This window comes from Melospiza georgiana, chromosome 11 (genome assembly GCF_028018845.1).
Source record: "Melospiza georgiana isolate bMelGeo1 chromosome 11, bMelGeo1.pri, whole genome shotgun sequence".
NCBI lineage: Eukaryota > Metazoa > Chordata > Aves > Passeriformes > Passerellidae > Melospiza > Melospiza georgiana.
In genome coordinates this window covers 18,708,749-18,724,425 of record NC_080440.1, presented here as the reverse complement: position 1 = coordinate 18,724,425, position 15,677 = coordinate 18,708,749, and the positions used below count along the sequence as shown (strand labels likewise).

At 37.5% G+C, this 15,677-nt stretch overlaps 1 protein-coding gene across 1 annotated transcript in view; it reads right to left on the bottom strand.

Moving 5' to 3' along the window:
• Nucleotides 1–729: 729 nt before the first annotated feature.
• Nucleotides 730–15,677, bottom strand: part of ATG7 (autophagy related 7) — a 95,274-nt gene continuing 80,326 nt past the window's right edge. Inside the window, exon 18 of the mRNA XM_058031749.1 lies at nucleotides 730–2,950. Coding sequence (XP_057887732.1) covers nucleotides 2,918–2,950 — 33 coding nt within the window. The 3' untranslated portion in view covers nucleotides 730–2,917. The remainder of the gene's footprint in view (nucleotides 2,951–15,677) is intronic.

The window sequence follows — 15,677 nt, the reverse complement described above, 5'->3', positions numbered from 1 at the left end:
CCTATTAGATAATGAGGAATGTGAGCAGGATCCTCTGAGGGCTCTCATTCCCTCCTCCCAACAGGTTTGGTCCGCTGGCTGGGCTCTCCAGTGGGAGTTCAGGTTCTTCACTGCTTATTGTTTATATTTACTGTTTAAAAGGAATCATAAACAACATTTTGTGAACTGTTGACTGGCACCAATGGAGAGAATTCAGTATTTTTCTCTTCCCTGTGCCATGGTGGAGCACAAATAACATTAAAATCCCAGGAAAGGGATAGTTTATCTTGTCCCAGTAAACAGCAAGCACTGGAGTGGGCTCTGTGCAGAAATCCTGCAGCCAGTGATTACAAGGCAGCAAATAAATGTGTTTATCTGTTGTTAGTATTTGAATGTACATTCATTCATGCATTGGAATGGATTCTCACTCAGTAAATGCCCAGAAATTCAGAAAAAAGCAGCGATTTACAACAGCCTGCTTTGGAGAATCCATCCCTGCTAATGTGGGGGAAATCTGCCTCTGGAAATGGAGATGGACTGGGAATGGAGAGAAAAGGAAAGGAAATTTCAGGAAATTTCAGGACATTTCAGGGAAGGGAAGGGAAGGGAAGGGAAGGGAAGGGAAGGGAAGGGAAGGGAAGGGAAGGGAAGGGAAGGGAAGGGAAGGGAAGGGAAGGGAAGGGAAGGGAAGGGAAGGGAAGGGAAGGGAAGGGAAGGGAAGGGAAGGGAAGGGAAGGGAAATGTAAAGGAAAATAAAAAGAAAAAAGAATAGGAGAAAAGGAAAGAGAAAAGAAAGGATACCAAAACCCATCAAACCCCAGAGTTCAAATGTTACAAGACCACAGACATAGAAACTTTTCTGCTTCTTTTCCAGTGAGGAAACAATCCCAGCAGCTCTGCTGGAACAAGAACAATTCTGGGCCACAAGGAGAACAAAAACAACATTTCAGTGAGACAAGGGCAGATATTCCAAGGCAGAGTGAGGAGTTTCTGACATCAGGGCAGGACAGAGCCCAGGCAGTGGCAGAGGGAGGGAAGGACACCTGGCACTGACCCTGAGCCTCCCTGCACAGACACCTCCCAGGCTGAGCTTGGCTCTCCAAACCATCATTAATGTTTACCAGGCCCAGAAAGATGTGCAGCTTTCAAGTCTCAGATAACCCCAAAGTGCAAAGCCATTCACACTCCACGCTCAGCAGCTCCCAAAGATAAAAAAAGCAGATTATTCCCTTTAAACTCTCCTGGCACCAGCTCGTGGCTCCAGCTGGACTATGGCATGGCTAAAACCATGGCTGCAAAACCATGTTTAAAAAAAAAAATAAAAAGCTTTAACATTGCACATTTCAGGGTTTCAGTGTCAGTCTTCAGTGCCTGACCACCAAGAGATGATTTGCTCTGATTACCAGCTCAGATTTACCAAATATCTTGCATTCATATATATTTTTTATATTTTCACTTTTATATTTCACCAGACATTCCCCTAGGTAAGAAATCATGTAAATATAATGATTAGGATAATAAATAAATAGAAATAATAGCTATTTTAGATAATAATGGCTATTTTAGACCATAATTGCTATTTTAGACAATAATAACTATTTTAGACAATAATGGCTATTTTAGACACTTGGTGCAAACCTCAGCAGGTTTCAATAAATAATTTCTGATCAGAAGATGGGAGTTGTATATTCTTGACCTGACTGAACTTGTTTTGACTGGGAAATTCTCTACAAAATAAAAATATTCACAGCTTATGTTAAGGAAGGAACTAAAATAATTGGATTGACCAACTAATTTTGATAATATATCTGGGAAATAGAGGCTGCTTGGCAGATAAAGTGATTTGCATTTTTTCTAAGTGAGTTAACTCATAAACCCCACAATATAAAGCTATGAAAGGGATTTCAATTTCCTTCTAAAACCTATTCCAAGTTAAGCCCAATAGATTCACTTTCAATTTTGCAGTAAAATGTGCTTTGAGATTTCAAAACTCCATTTTTCTCAAGCTGTTTTTTTAAACTTCAGGATTCTCAAACTCCTGTTTTTGCTTATGGAGCCATTTGAAAAAATTCAACCAACTAAAAAGGAGAAGAGAATTTCTCTTTTTGAACACCTGCAGGGTTCTGCATGAGCACACCCAAGAACAGCAAAGTCAGGGAACAAATTTCTCTTTTCACTGAAGCATTTGACTGAATCAGTGACCCACCACCTCCTAAAGTGATATTTTACCATAGAACAGAGATTTCTCTGAGCTTCAGGGGAGCCTAAGCATTATATAAATGTATTCTGGTCTTTCCTGGGCAAAAATCAGCCAAACCACTTTGTTCCCACAGCATGAAAAGATGGGATCTTCACAGGGAATAACAACAACTCCATGGACACATCCAGAACAACTGCACCTGAAATTCGTGTTTGCAAATAATTCCTGTGGTGGAGGCAGCAGGTTCAGCTCCTTCCCCACTCCTCCCCACCTTTAAACATTGAGTTTAACTCCCAAGAGCAGAAATCTTCACAAATTCCCACTGAAGTGGCCCAAATCTGAGAGAGATGAAACAAGCCATTCAGAAATGCTGCTTGGACATGGCCACTGAGAAGCAAAATAAAACCTGGCCCAAACAAACCACCCAAAGTTACCTAAGCAGCATTTTTTAGACGTAAGCCATATTTAGAAGCTTAAAAAAAAATAAAAAAAAAGAGAGACCAGGTTTAAACACAAGGCCATTGCTGCAGTTATTTACACAATAAAAATGAAAACATGGTGAGCTCTGTCCATAAGAGAAGAGCTGCTGTTGCAGAGGAGTTATTCGTGGCAGGACGTGGGCTCTGTTTGTTTGTCTTTCCAGCAGCCAGGAGGGGAAAGCAATCATTAACTCCTCCAAGCACAGATAAAAGGCAGGGCTGCACCCCGGAGCATCCTCCTCCTCCTCAGCACCTGATTTCAAACTGTTTCATCATCGCTCATGTCCCAGATCTGCAACAAAAAAAAAGGAATTTTAAGTTGTGCGCTTGAAATATGCTCTTAAAACGCTCTGGAAAATTCACATTTCTGTTTAAAAGCAATAATAAATAGCATTTTATGAACTGCTGACTAGCACCAATGGAGCATTACAGAAAATTCAGTATTTTTCTCTCAACAACCGTACACCAACAAGTATTTGTCATCTTGGGGATATTTTTAACACTTACTTTTCAGCATTTGTCACTTTGGTTATTTGGTATTTATTATCATTTACAGACAAGAAATCAATTTGGTTATTTTCTATTTATTGTCATTTACAGATAATGAATAAATGTGGCTATTTGCAAATTTATTATCATTTATAGTGAGTTTTCTTTTTTTTGTAATCTTGGGGGGTATTTTTAACATCTATTTTTCATCATTTTTCACTTTGGCTATTTGGTATTTATTACCATTTCCAGGCAATAAATCAATGTGGCTATTTGCAATTCATTATCATTTACAGATAAATCAATGTGGCTGTTGCTATCTATTATCATTCAAATAAAGGGTTTTTTTATAATCTTGGGGGTATTTTTAACATTTACTTTTCAGCATTTGTCACTTTGGCTATTTGGTATTTATCATCATTTACAGATAATAAATCAATGTGGCTATTTGCTATTCATTGTCATTTACAGATAATAAATAAATAAATTTGATATTTATTATCATGTATAGTAAGTTTTTTTTTTGTAATCTTGGGGGTATTTTTAACATTTACTTTTCAGCATTTTTCACTTTGGTTTTTTGGTATTTATTATCATTTACAGAAAAGAAATTAATTTGGTTATTTATTATTTATTGCCATTTACAGATAACAAATAAATTGGCTAATTGCACTTTATTACCATTTAAAGATTATAAATCAATGTGGCTATTTGCTATTTATTATCATTTAAAGTAAGGGGTTTTTTGTAATCTTTGGGGGTATTTTTAACACCTCCTTTTCAATGTTTGTCACTTTGGCTATTTGGAATCTATTACCACTTACAGTTAATAAATCAATGTGGCTATTTGCTATTTATTATCATTTACAGATAAATCAATGTGGCTGTTGCTATCTATTATCATTCAAAGTAAGGGTTTTTTTATAATCTTGGGGGTATTTTTAACATTTACTTTTCAGCATTTGTCACTTTGGTTATTTGGTATTTATTATCATTTAAAGATAATAAATAAATATGCCTATTTTCTATTTATTATCATTTACAGATAATAAATCAATGTGGCTATTTGCAATTTATTATCATATACAGAAAAGAAATCAATTTGGTTATTTGCTATTTATTGTCATTTACAGATAATAAATAAATCAATGCAGCTATTTGGCATTTATTATAATTTACAGTTTGGCATTGGCACACACTTCACGTGAATAATCACTTCTAATAAACAGCTTATTTTACTAAACACTGCAGAGGAATTCAAGACATTGATGAAGAATTAATTGGTCATTTTCCACTTAGATCTCATAAATAGCATCTGAAGGACAAGAAATTATGTGGAAATTTGGACTTTTTTACTGCTTAAAAAAGAATTAAACTACACCTTTTTTTTCTGCTGTATAATATTATTGTACTTTTATTTTCTGACTTGCCCTTGGCCAGTAAATGGTTCTAGAGTGGGGAAAAATGAACATTTCCCCAGAATATCCAGGTGTCCTGTGAACACACTGAGGTGCAGTGGTGGAAATTCCCAGCAGGGATTTGCAGAGCTCTCTGGGGGGGAGAAAATATTCTCATTAAATCTTTCAAGCTTTTCCTTCCTGAGCAACAGGGATGCTCCCAAAACACCTTTTTCTGATATTTATTCTGATATTTGTTCTGATATTTATTCTGATATTTGTTCTGATATTTCTCAGAGGTTCAGCTCATGGCAAAGCCCCTCTTTGCACCTGGCAGGGTTTAAGCTCAGGATTAACTTGGTACTGAGCCTTGTGCTGGATTTAATCCCAACAACAGCGAGCTTATAAAGCTGCATCTGTGACTGGGAGCATTTCAAACTTGCCCAAATGATCTGCAACACTTGTGGAGTGCTGCAGATGACACATGACAAGTGGTTTGGAGCAGAAACAACACAAAAATGCCATTTTTGCAGAGCACACAGCCCCCAGAAATCCCCGAGCAAAGGAGCAGCAGCGTTTCTGTGCCCCAGGGGAAATCAAACACAACTCGTGCGCTGGCATGCAGTGGCCAGCTGAGTTAATCTCTCATTTTACATCCTGGCCACTAAAATCCATCCAGCCCCTCTGGCAGCAGCTCCTTGGGCTGTAAATTCTTCAGGGCACAAAGCAGGGTTTGACATGCACCCAGTGCCGGGACAATGGGGCACTGTTCTCACTGCAGTGGGCAGACAAATAAAAAATACAAATAACCCCTTTTCTACACAGGCAACAATTGACCTATAGCTTTAATAAACCCTCAGAGGGAAAAAAAAAAATGGACTACTTCTGGAATTTAAAAACGTTCTGAAAAATCACTTCCAATCCAACTGGGGAAAGAAATAAAATCAAAGGAAAACTCTAATGGCAAGGTTTTGTCTGTTCCTAGAAGAGGCACAAAATGGTGGTGTAAATCCTTGTGGAAAATGCTGAGGAACAGTTTGTTTACAAAAGGAAAAAAAAGAGTTTTCATCCTGCCCTAGATGAGCAGCTCAGAGCCTGCCAAGGCAAACACAAATGTCCAGCTCGCCAGTCAGGGTCAAGGATGTGGAAAATAAATACAAAAACCCAAATCTTTAAATAGAGTTTAGGGTATGATTCAAGGCAGAGAAAAGCAGAAATCCCAAGCTCAGACAGTCCCCCTAGCCCAGAGCCTGAAAAGAAAGCAGGACTGACAAGGAAACTCCCTCCTATCCAAAGCTCAGCTCTCTCTGAACAAAAAAGAGGCTTTGAACAAAAAATATTCACAAAAACACTGAAAATGAGGTTCCCAGGTACTTAACCAACACTCAAACATCCATGGGTTGAGAAGGATGATTTTTAAATGCTTGAAAGTATTTTCTCTCCAGAACAGAGTTTTATAAGCAGTTTACACTTCAGGCAATCCCAGAACCATTAAACCACAGAATGCCTTGGGTTGAAAGGGACTTAAAGCTGATTTTTATTCCATGGGCAGGGACAACTTCCACTATCCCAAATTGCTCCAACCCAAATCCAACCTGGCCTTGGACACTTTCAAAAATCCAGCACAGCATTTTCTATGATTTAGAAACAAGCAGGGCTTTTAATGAAAAGAGAACGCATTCAATTAAATTCATTTATATTTAACTGAATAAAAATATGAATATGAATATTTAATTAAGTAGCTATAAATAATATACATAATATATTATATATTATATAGTATATAGTATACAGTATATATTATATAGTATATAATATATAGTACATATAATATATAATATATAATATATATTATATATTTTATATATAATATATAATATATATAATATATATAATATATACTATATTATATAATAGATATATAATATAATATAATATAATATAATATAATATAATATAATATAATATAATATAATATAATATTATATTATATTATATTATATTATATTATATTATATTATATTATATTATATTATATTATATTATATTATATTATATTATATTATTATTCTATTTTTATTTACATAAAATATAAATATAAATATAAATATATTATATATTTAAATATAAGTATAAATATATTTAATTAATTAAATAAAATCAATTTAATTTATATTTAATATAAATTCAATATATCTAACAAATAGATACAGAGATATCTTAACAAACTACACGCAGAGGGAAGAAGAAAACCCAAAACAAAAGAGAAAAATTCAATGCAGAAGTTAACAATTGCAAATTGACTTTAAGAAAACAAACTCCATGGGATTGTGCAAAGGAAATTGTGTGTAACACTGACAGCTGAATCATCACAGGCTCCTGACTAAGAGCAATAAATGTTTTCAAAAATGATGTGTAAACTTTAATAGGTGATGATTGTGCAAACTCTGGGGATGACTTCAAAAGAGTGAACCTTGTAAGAGAGGAAATAAAATACAGAAAGCCAAGAAAGACACTGTGTGAAATGACTGTCAAAAGAGTCTGGTTTGGATTTGAATGATGTGAATTTGGATTTTTTCGTGTCTCCTCTGTCCTGCAGCACACCTGCTCTTATGTGTACTATCAAAAAATGGATAATACAGATATAAAGGCAAACCCAAACCCAGCTCCAGAGCCACAATTCCCACTGATTTTCCACACCTCCAGACTGCACTTTCAATAAATCCAATGGAATTTGAAGTCTTGCATGTCCTGCCTAGCACAGAACACCTGCAAACTGAATTTCCACAAAAACAGCTCCAAAACTGGTGCTCAACCACCCAGGCTTTGCATCTCCCATTTAAGTTCCTTTTAAGAGAGGAAATCAAATACAGAAAGCCAAGAAAGACATTGTATGAAATGACTGTCAAAAGAGTCTGCTTTCCAAAGCAAGCTGTAAATTTGGATTTTTTTCATGTCTCCTCTGTCCTGCAGCACACCTGCTCTTCTGTGTACTATCAAAAAATGGATAGTACAGACATAAAGGCAAACCCAAACCCAGCTCCAGGCAAAGAGAGAAGTCAGGGAATGAGGAGATCATGGAGGAGCTGCCAGCCCCACCCAGCCTGCACAAACTTGGGCACATGATCTGAATTCACCTCCTCCTTCCAATACCTGCTCTTCCATTCAAGCTTCTGAAATTTCACATGCAAATTCTGGACGTTCAGGAGAAGGGAAGAATTCCCACATATGTTTCCTTGCAAGTCCAGCTATTATTTTTGTCAATAATAGGAAGAATGAGGAAGGGGAAAGCCACAATTCCAACCGATTTTCCACAGCTCCAGACTGCACTTTCAATAAATCCAATGCAATTTGAAGTCTTGCATGCCCTCCCTAGCACAGCAACACCTGCAAACTGAATTTCCACAACAGCAGCTCCAGAACTGGTGCTCACCCAGGCAGGCTTTGCATCTTCCAATTAACATCTGTGATTCAACCAGATAATGATTGTTTATCTTCTGAATAAACTTGCAAGAATAGAAATGGACCTTGAGGGGATTCTGAGGAGTTTCTTGCCTCCAAAGCGCCAACCAAGCAAGCAAACCCCACATGTGCTGTTTTCTACACAGAAGTGAGGGTAATTTACAGACACATGGAGCAAAATATGGTGCTCAGGAGGACCTGGAGGAGATTTTTTTTTTATGCAAACCACAGGGTTTGCTGTGCTGTGAATGCTTCACATATGGTGGGGAGTAAGGAGTAAAATTCTAAAGGCTGAAAATGAACTGTGCCATCAATCAAAGAGCACAGCTGAGGCTCACATGAGGCTTCACTGAGCAATCATCAAATCTCACTCTGTGATTTAGAAACAATCAGGGTTTTTAATGAATAGACAACACATTCAAGCAACTTGTTGCTGCTTTACAGCAGTAAAATGTGAGCTTTTTGATAGCTATGAGGTAAATCATGTTCTTTACAGAGGATACATCAGGATTCTGGCAGCCTAAATCCCTTTGCAGTGAGGATATCTGGCACAAGTGGGTCCTTGCTGGATGCATTGTGCAGCTGCAGGCAGCCAGAGGAGAAGCCCTAAAATGGGAAAATAACAAAGCCTGGCTGGGTGACACCAGTCTGGGGCTGTGCTTGTGGCAGTTCAGTTTGCAGGTTCCAGGTGTTCTGTGCTGGGGAGGAAATGCAGGACTCAGCTCCACTGGATTGATTGAGAGAGCAGTCTGGAAAATCAATCAATCTGTGGGAATTGGGGGCTTTCCCCTCCTCATTCTTCCTATTATTTATTATTCCATATATTCCTGTTATTATTTATTCATCTATTTGTGTGCACATGTGGCTGAATGTGCTGAGGTGCCCTGGCCAGGCTGCACCTACCCCTGTACAGTTCCACTGGATTTACTGAAAGTGCAGTCTGGAAGATCAATCAATCAATCAATCAATCAATCAGTCTGTGAGAATTGGGGGCTTTCCCCTTCTCTTTCTTCCTATTATTTATTATTCTAGATATTCCTGTTATTATTTATTTATTTATTATTTATTTATTTGTGTGGACATGTGGCTGAATGTGCTGAGATACCCCGGCCAGGTTGCACCACCCCCTGTGGGACTCATTTCCACTGATTTATTGAAAGTGCAGTCTGGAAAATCAATCAATCAATCAATCAATCAATCAGTGGGAATTGGGGGCTTTCCCCTCCTCATTCTTCCTATCATTTATTATTCTAGATATTACTGTTATTTATGTACTTTATTTATTTAATTTAATTTAATTTAATTTATTTATTTGTGTGCACATGTGGCTGAATGTGCTGAGGTGCCCTGGCCAGGCTGCACCCACCCCTGTACAGTTCCACTGATTTATTGAAAGTGCAGTCTGGAAAATCAATCAATCAATCAATCAATCCGTGGAATTGGGGGCTTTCCCCTCCTCATTCTTCCTATTATTTATTATTCTAGATATTCCTGTTATTTATTATTTATTTATTTGTTCATTTATTTATTTATTTATGTGGACACGTGACTGGACTATTTATTTATTTACTTACTTACTTATTTGTGTGCACACGTGGCTGAATCAATTAATTAATTAATTAATGTGGACATGTGGCTGATTTATTTATTTATTTATTTATTTATTTATTTATTTATTTATGTGGACATGTGGCCAATTATTTATTTATTTGTTTGCTTGTTTATTTACTTATTTATTTGTGCGGACACGTGGCTGAACGTGCTGAGGTGCCCTGGCCAGGCTGCACCACCCTCTGTGGGACCTCAGGAACAGCACCAAAAACCAAATTACACCCTGAATTTATTAAATCCCTGCAAGCCCCAGCCTGCAGGCCGTGCAGACACACTGAGGGGGTGATTACAAAGCTCAGCACCCTCCTCTCATCCCTCCCTCTGCACAGGGATCCCTTCCCTCATTTCCCTCAAACCCAGCACATTTTGAGTTTTCCCCACTCAGCAATTCCCTCCCCATCCCCCTTTCCCATAGGAAAGAAGCCCCAAAATCTCCCACTAAGGGGGGGATTTTGCTTTGCTCAGCCTGAGCAGGGCACTCCTCACTGTCCAAGATCCAGGAATAAATAATAACAATAAATAAATCATAAATTTAAAATAAAGAAATAAATCATTAAGAAATATCAGGAATATATAGAATAATAAATTATAGGAAGCGCTCAGGGCACTTCTCACTGTACAAGATCCAAGAATTATCAATAATAATAATAATAATAATAATAATGGAAGGAAGGGAGGAATGGAGGGAGGGAGGGAGGGAGGAAGGAAGGAAGGAAGGAAGGAAGGAAGGAAGGAAGGAAGGAAGGAAGGAAGGAAGGAAGGAAGAAAGAAAGAAAGAAAGAAAGAAAGAAAGAAAGAAAGAAAGAAAGAAAGAAAGAAAGAAAGAAAGAAAGAAAGAAAGAAAGAAAGAAAGAAAGAAAGAAAGAAAGAAAGAAAGAAAGAAAGAAAGAAAGAAAGAAAGAAAGAAAGAAAGAAAGAAGAAAGAAAGAAAAGGAAAGAAAGGAAGGAAGGAAAAGAAGGAAGATATAACAGGAATATCTAGAATAATAAATAATAGAAAGAAAGAGGAGGGGAAAGCCCCCAGTTCCCACAGACTGATTGATTTTCCAGACTGCTCTCTCAATCAATCCAGTGGAGCTGAGTCCTGCATTTCCTCCCCAGCACAGAACACCTGGAACCTGCAAACTGAACTTCCACAAGCACAGCCCCAGACTGGTGTCCCCCAGCCAGGCTTTGTTATTTTCCCATTTTAGGGCTTCTCCTCTGGCTGCCTGCAGCTGCACAATGCATCCAGCAAGGACCCACTTGTGCTCCAAGACCTCATCCTACAGTCATTCCCCCAATTTTTTTTAAATAAAGACCTTCTAATTTCCTCTAATTCAGCCATACCCAGAATCAGGCCACAATCTGAATATTTACCTGTCACATATTTCATCCTGACACATCGATTTAACCTAAAAAAATAAAAATCAAATCCAAGGCTTACAAAAACTGCATTTCTTTCTTCAAGCACTTTATTTACGCTGCAGGTGCAGCAAAGGGTGGATAATTTCTCCCTGCACACAGTGGCCCTATCCCAGCTGGCTGACAAATCCCTGGCCTCCCTTGTACCCCCACAAATTCTATTTTTCTGCCTCTGCCCCTCAGTTTTCCCTTCACTATCTTGCAATAAAATCAAGTCCATCAACCTTGCACATTATTTTTTTTTGTTGTTTTTCAGTTTTGGTGGCCCTGACTGCTGCTTGTTTTGCCATTCCAACCTTTCCAAAATTCTGTATTTTCAGCCCACAGCCCCAGCTTGCAAGGTCAGGGTGATGGGGATTCTCATTTCAATCTCAGCAAACAAACTCTTCTACAGGTTCCTCTTGTATAAATCTTTTTTTAAATACAACACTTAAAAGCACAGAATTTAGGTTGGAAGGGACCTTAGAGCCTAAACATCTTGTAGAACTGGCACCTGAAGGGCTTTGAAAGCTGTTTTTAAGAGCAAAACAGAATTAAACAGCACAGAAAATATTTATTTACAAATAAACGTTTAGCTAGAAGTTATTCTGAATATCCTCAGTTCCAAGCAGTAGCACCAAGCACTAATTTATCCCTCTTGGGTTCAGAGCAGTTTTCCCAGGTATTCACAGAAAAGGACATGAAAACATTCACAAAAAGGATTTTTTTTTGGTCACCACTAACAATTAATGAAACAATACAGAAAAAGAGAAACAAACAAAAATGCACACGGGGGTTTTTCTGGTATAAAAGTGCCCCAGACAGATTTCCTTCCATTGTTCCTTTTCTATGAGGGAAGAAAAGTCCCAGAGCACAGCAGCAGCAAACACAAACCCCATTTCTCTCCTGTTTTTGGGCTAAAAAGGGTATTTTTTAGGGCACAGCACTGGAGCTGCTGCAAAGCCTCCAAGAGGAGACTTTTAAATTCCTTTCTTTGATAAGAATATCAAATCTTATTTAATTTCTATTACCAAGCCTTTTCTTCAGGCTCTCAAAAACTGCAAACAAGTGCGAAAATAAACAAACAAATAAAGAAACACACCCCAAGCACGTTTGATGATGCCATTATTCTGTTTTGGGTGGGATTTTTAATTTCATTTTGTTACCACCAACAGGCAGCTGTCCAAAGAGAAGGTGTGCTTGAAGGAAGCCACAATTAATGGAAATTCTGTCAAAGGGATGATTAAATCTGATAGAAAGCCTTTGACAGAAATGAAAATAAAATTGTAGTGTTGAATAGTGTATGTTTGAATTATACTATCACCTTCCCCCTTTGATGTGCCCAGGTTTGACATTAAAAATAAAACTCCAAGTTTATCATATTTATAAGACCTGCACAAAAATTGATAGTACAGATATAAAGGCAAATTTCCTTTCAAAGCTTGTATAGGAAATGTGGATTGGGCACATAAAGGGATCTCAGAATAATCTCAGAATCCATTTCTACACCTGAATTTCTACACCTACATTTGAATTTGCCGTAAATCCAGAATTTGCCATGTCCCACTGCATCATTTTAACCCCCAGGTGATGCAGAACTGCTGTCAGAGGCCTCTAAATGAGCTTTCAGGTGATAAAAACCAAACATTTGGTAATTCCTGATTAAAAAGGAGCAGCAGATTAACTCCACAACTGAGCTGCAGGAATGAACAATGCACAAATAATGAGGAGATTATAAAAGATGGGACCCAGGGGACACTCAGTGCCTTAAGGGGCTCAGAATTCCTGAGCTCCAGGACTCCTCTGGAAATCATTTTTGTCCACCCTTCACCCAAAGCAGGGCCCAGAGCCTCAGGGAGTTCAGCTCCTGTCACAGAACCACCCCAAATTCCAGAATGGTTCGTCCAATTTGGAGTTTTAACAATTCTGACATTTCCCAGCTCCTCCAAGAACCCTGACATGAGATTAAATCGTCTCTTGAAACAAGGATCATCCTGGTTAAATTAGCCCACAGCTGCCAGAAATTTATAAATATTTATTTTATCATTATCATCCTCACAATGCTTCTTCACAGCCCCTGACAGAGCAACACCCTCCTGCCAAGATCAATCTTCCCAAGAGCTTAAAGATGCTGAAATCTGGAATTCTGTTCACCTCAGAGCAGCTCATTCTCATTTATTCCAGGAATTTCATGGAATTAGGATTTTGGGTGGGAGAAGGAACTTGGATTGACATTTTTAAATCAGATCATGAGGGGACACTGCCCCTGAGAACTAAGCAAAAAACTCCAACTCCTTGGATTTGATTTTTGTTTTATTTTTAGGTTAATTTCTGTATGTTTAAGTTTGGAATTGATGTGTCAGGATGAAATAGGTGAATATTCAGATTGTGGCCTGATTCTGGAATTCTGCTCACCTCAGAGCAGTCAATTCTCATTTATTCCAGGAATTGCCACTGTGGGAGGAACCATCCTTCAGCCTTCATGGAATTGAGATTTTGGGGTAGGAGAAAGAACTTGGATTGACATTTGTAAATCAGATCATGAGGGGACACTGCCCCTGAGAAGTGGGCAAAAAACTCCAACTCCTTGGATTTGATTTTATTATTTGATATAATATATATTATAAATAACTTTTTTGGATCAAATCCTCCTTGGATTTGATTTTTTTTTAGGTTAATTTCTGCTGTATGTTTAAGTTTGGAATTGATGTGTCAGGATGAAATATGTGATAGGTGAATATTCAGATTGTGGCCTGATTCTGCAATTCTGTTCACCTCAGAGCAGCCAATTCTCATTTATTCCAGGCAGGGCACACTGTGGGAGGAACCATCTTTCAGCCTTCATGGAATTGAGATTTTGGGTGACAGAAAGAAGTTGGATTGACATTTTTAAATCAGATCATGAAGGGGACACTGCCCCTGAGAACTAAGCAAAAAACTCCAACTCCTTGGATTTGATTTTATTATTTGATATAATATATATTATAAATAACTTTTTTGGATCAAACCCTCCTTGGATTTGATTTTTTTTTTTTTTAGGTTAATTTCTGTATGTTTAAGTTTGGAATTGATGTGTCAGGATGAAATATGTGATAGGTGAATATTCAGATTGTGGCCTGATTTTGGGTATAGCTGAATTAGAGGAAGTTAGAAGGTCTTTTTAAAAAAAATTCTACAAGGGGAATAAAAAAATCACAGAAATGCTGGAGGGTTTAGTAACTGGTTGGAGAGCACAGATCATTTTCAGATGAGCAGAGATTCCCATATCAATAAAAAGAATTATTGGAAGGTCACCTAACCCAGACTGAGACAAGTTTCAGCATTTCAAGTTTGACCAATCCCACTCTACCCTCAGCAAACACAAGTAAAATATACATTATTCTAAATAATGCCAAACCCAACAACAGGGATCCTTCTCAGCTCAATTCCCACTATCAGAAAAGAACATTTGGCACAAAAACGAGCACATGTCCCACATGCAGTTATGTCATCTTACATGTGAATTTTGTGCACAGCTTTAGCATCACCCAACTCCCCCTCCTGCACCGAGGAACAGAAAAATTGAAATGCACTCAAAATATGAATCCATGAAAAGTTGGATTCACCCAGTGACCTCACTAGTCTCATCATTGCCTCCATGGAGATCCATGTGTGTGTACACAACATTTCTGTCTTGTGGGGGAGGCAGAAGGAGGTAGGGAAAGCTTCCTCCTCTCTCCTCTTTTACAGGAGGAATGCTCCTTATACAGTTAGAAACAGTAATAATTTCTGAAAATATGAATTGAGGGAATTAAATAACATAGTTTGCAGTGTTAAATGCTCAGAGGATAGTGGATTATCAGATTTATTTCATGTTGTATACTGCAGAAATTAGGGGAGATAAATCCATTTGTTTTAAAATCTTACTTGCCAGTTTCCCTCCTGATTTTTCCTGTCACTTTTCCCATCAGCTTTATCAAAATAAATACTACCCAGAAAATTGCAAGTTGCTGGGATAAAAGCTCAAAGAGGAATAAACCCCAGTAACTAAAGGTAAGGTAATGATGTTCTAGAAATAGAAGAGGCAGATCAGGTTTCTGGGTTGGTTTGGTCACAAATAGACAGGAAAACCTGAAAAAGCAGAAGGTGCCTCAGCAGTGAGAGACTTCTGTAAGCACCTGCCCTGCTCTGGAAACATTTGCTAGGCTCTTGCAATAAATTATCAATAAATTATCAATAAAATAACAATAAATTATCAATAAAATAACAATGAATGAACTATAACAATAAATTATCAATAATTGATAATTTATTGTTCATTTATTGTTCTTTTATTGTTAATTTATTTATAACAATAAATTATTTATTGTTCATTTATTGTTATTTATTGATAACAATCAATTATCAGTAAATTAACAGTAAACAACACAGGAAGCCTCAACTTCACTCAGGACCTTATGTACTGATTAAAAACCATATTTCCAACCCAGGTTCTGCTGCAAACCTGGGTCCAAGTGTCAGATTTATCCCTGTGGCACTTCAATTAACACAGAAATGGAACAAACCAGAACTTTGATGAGACTGTGCAGAGATTTTGGGCCTGGAGGCTCTTGCAGGGATCTGGATTCTGCAATTCCTTTTAAAATTGCTTTTGATTTTCTGACCACAGAATTTCAACATCTGCTGGACTGACAGACT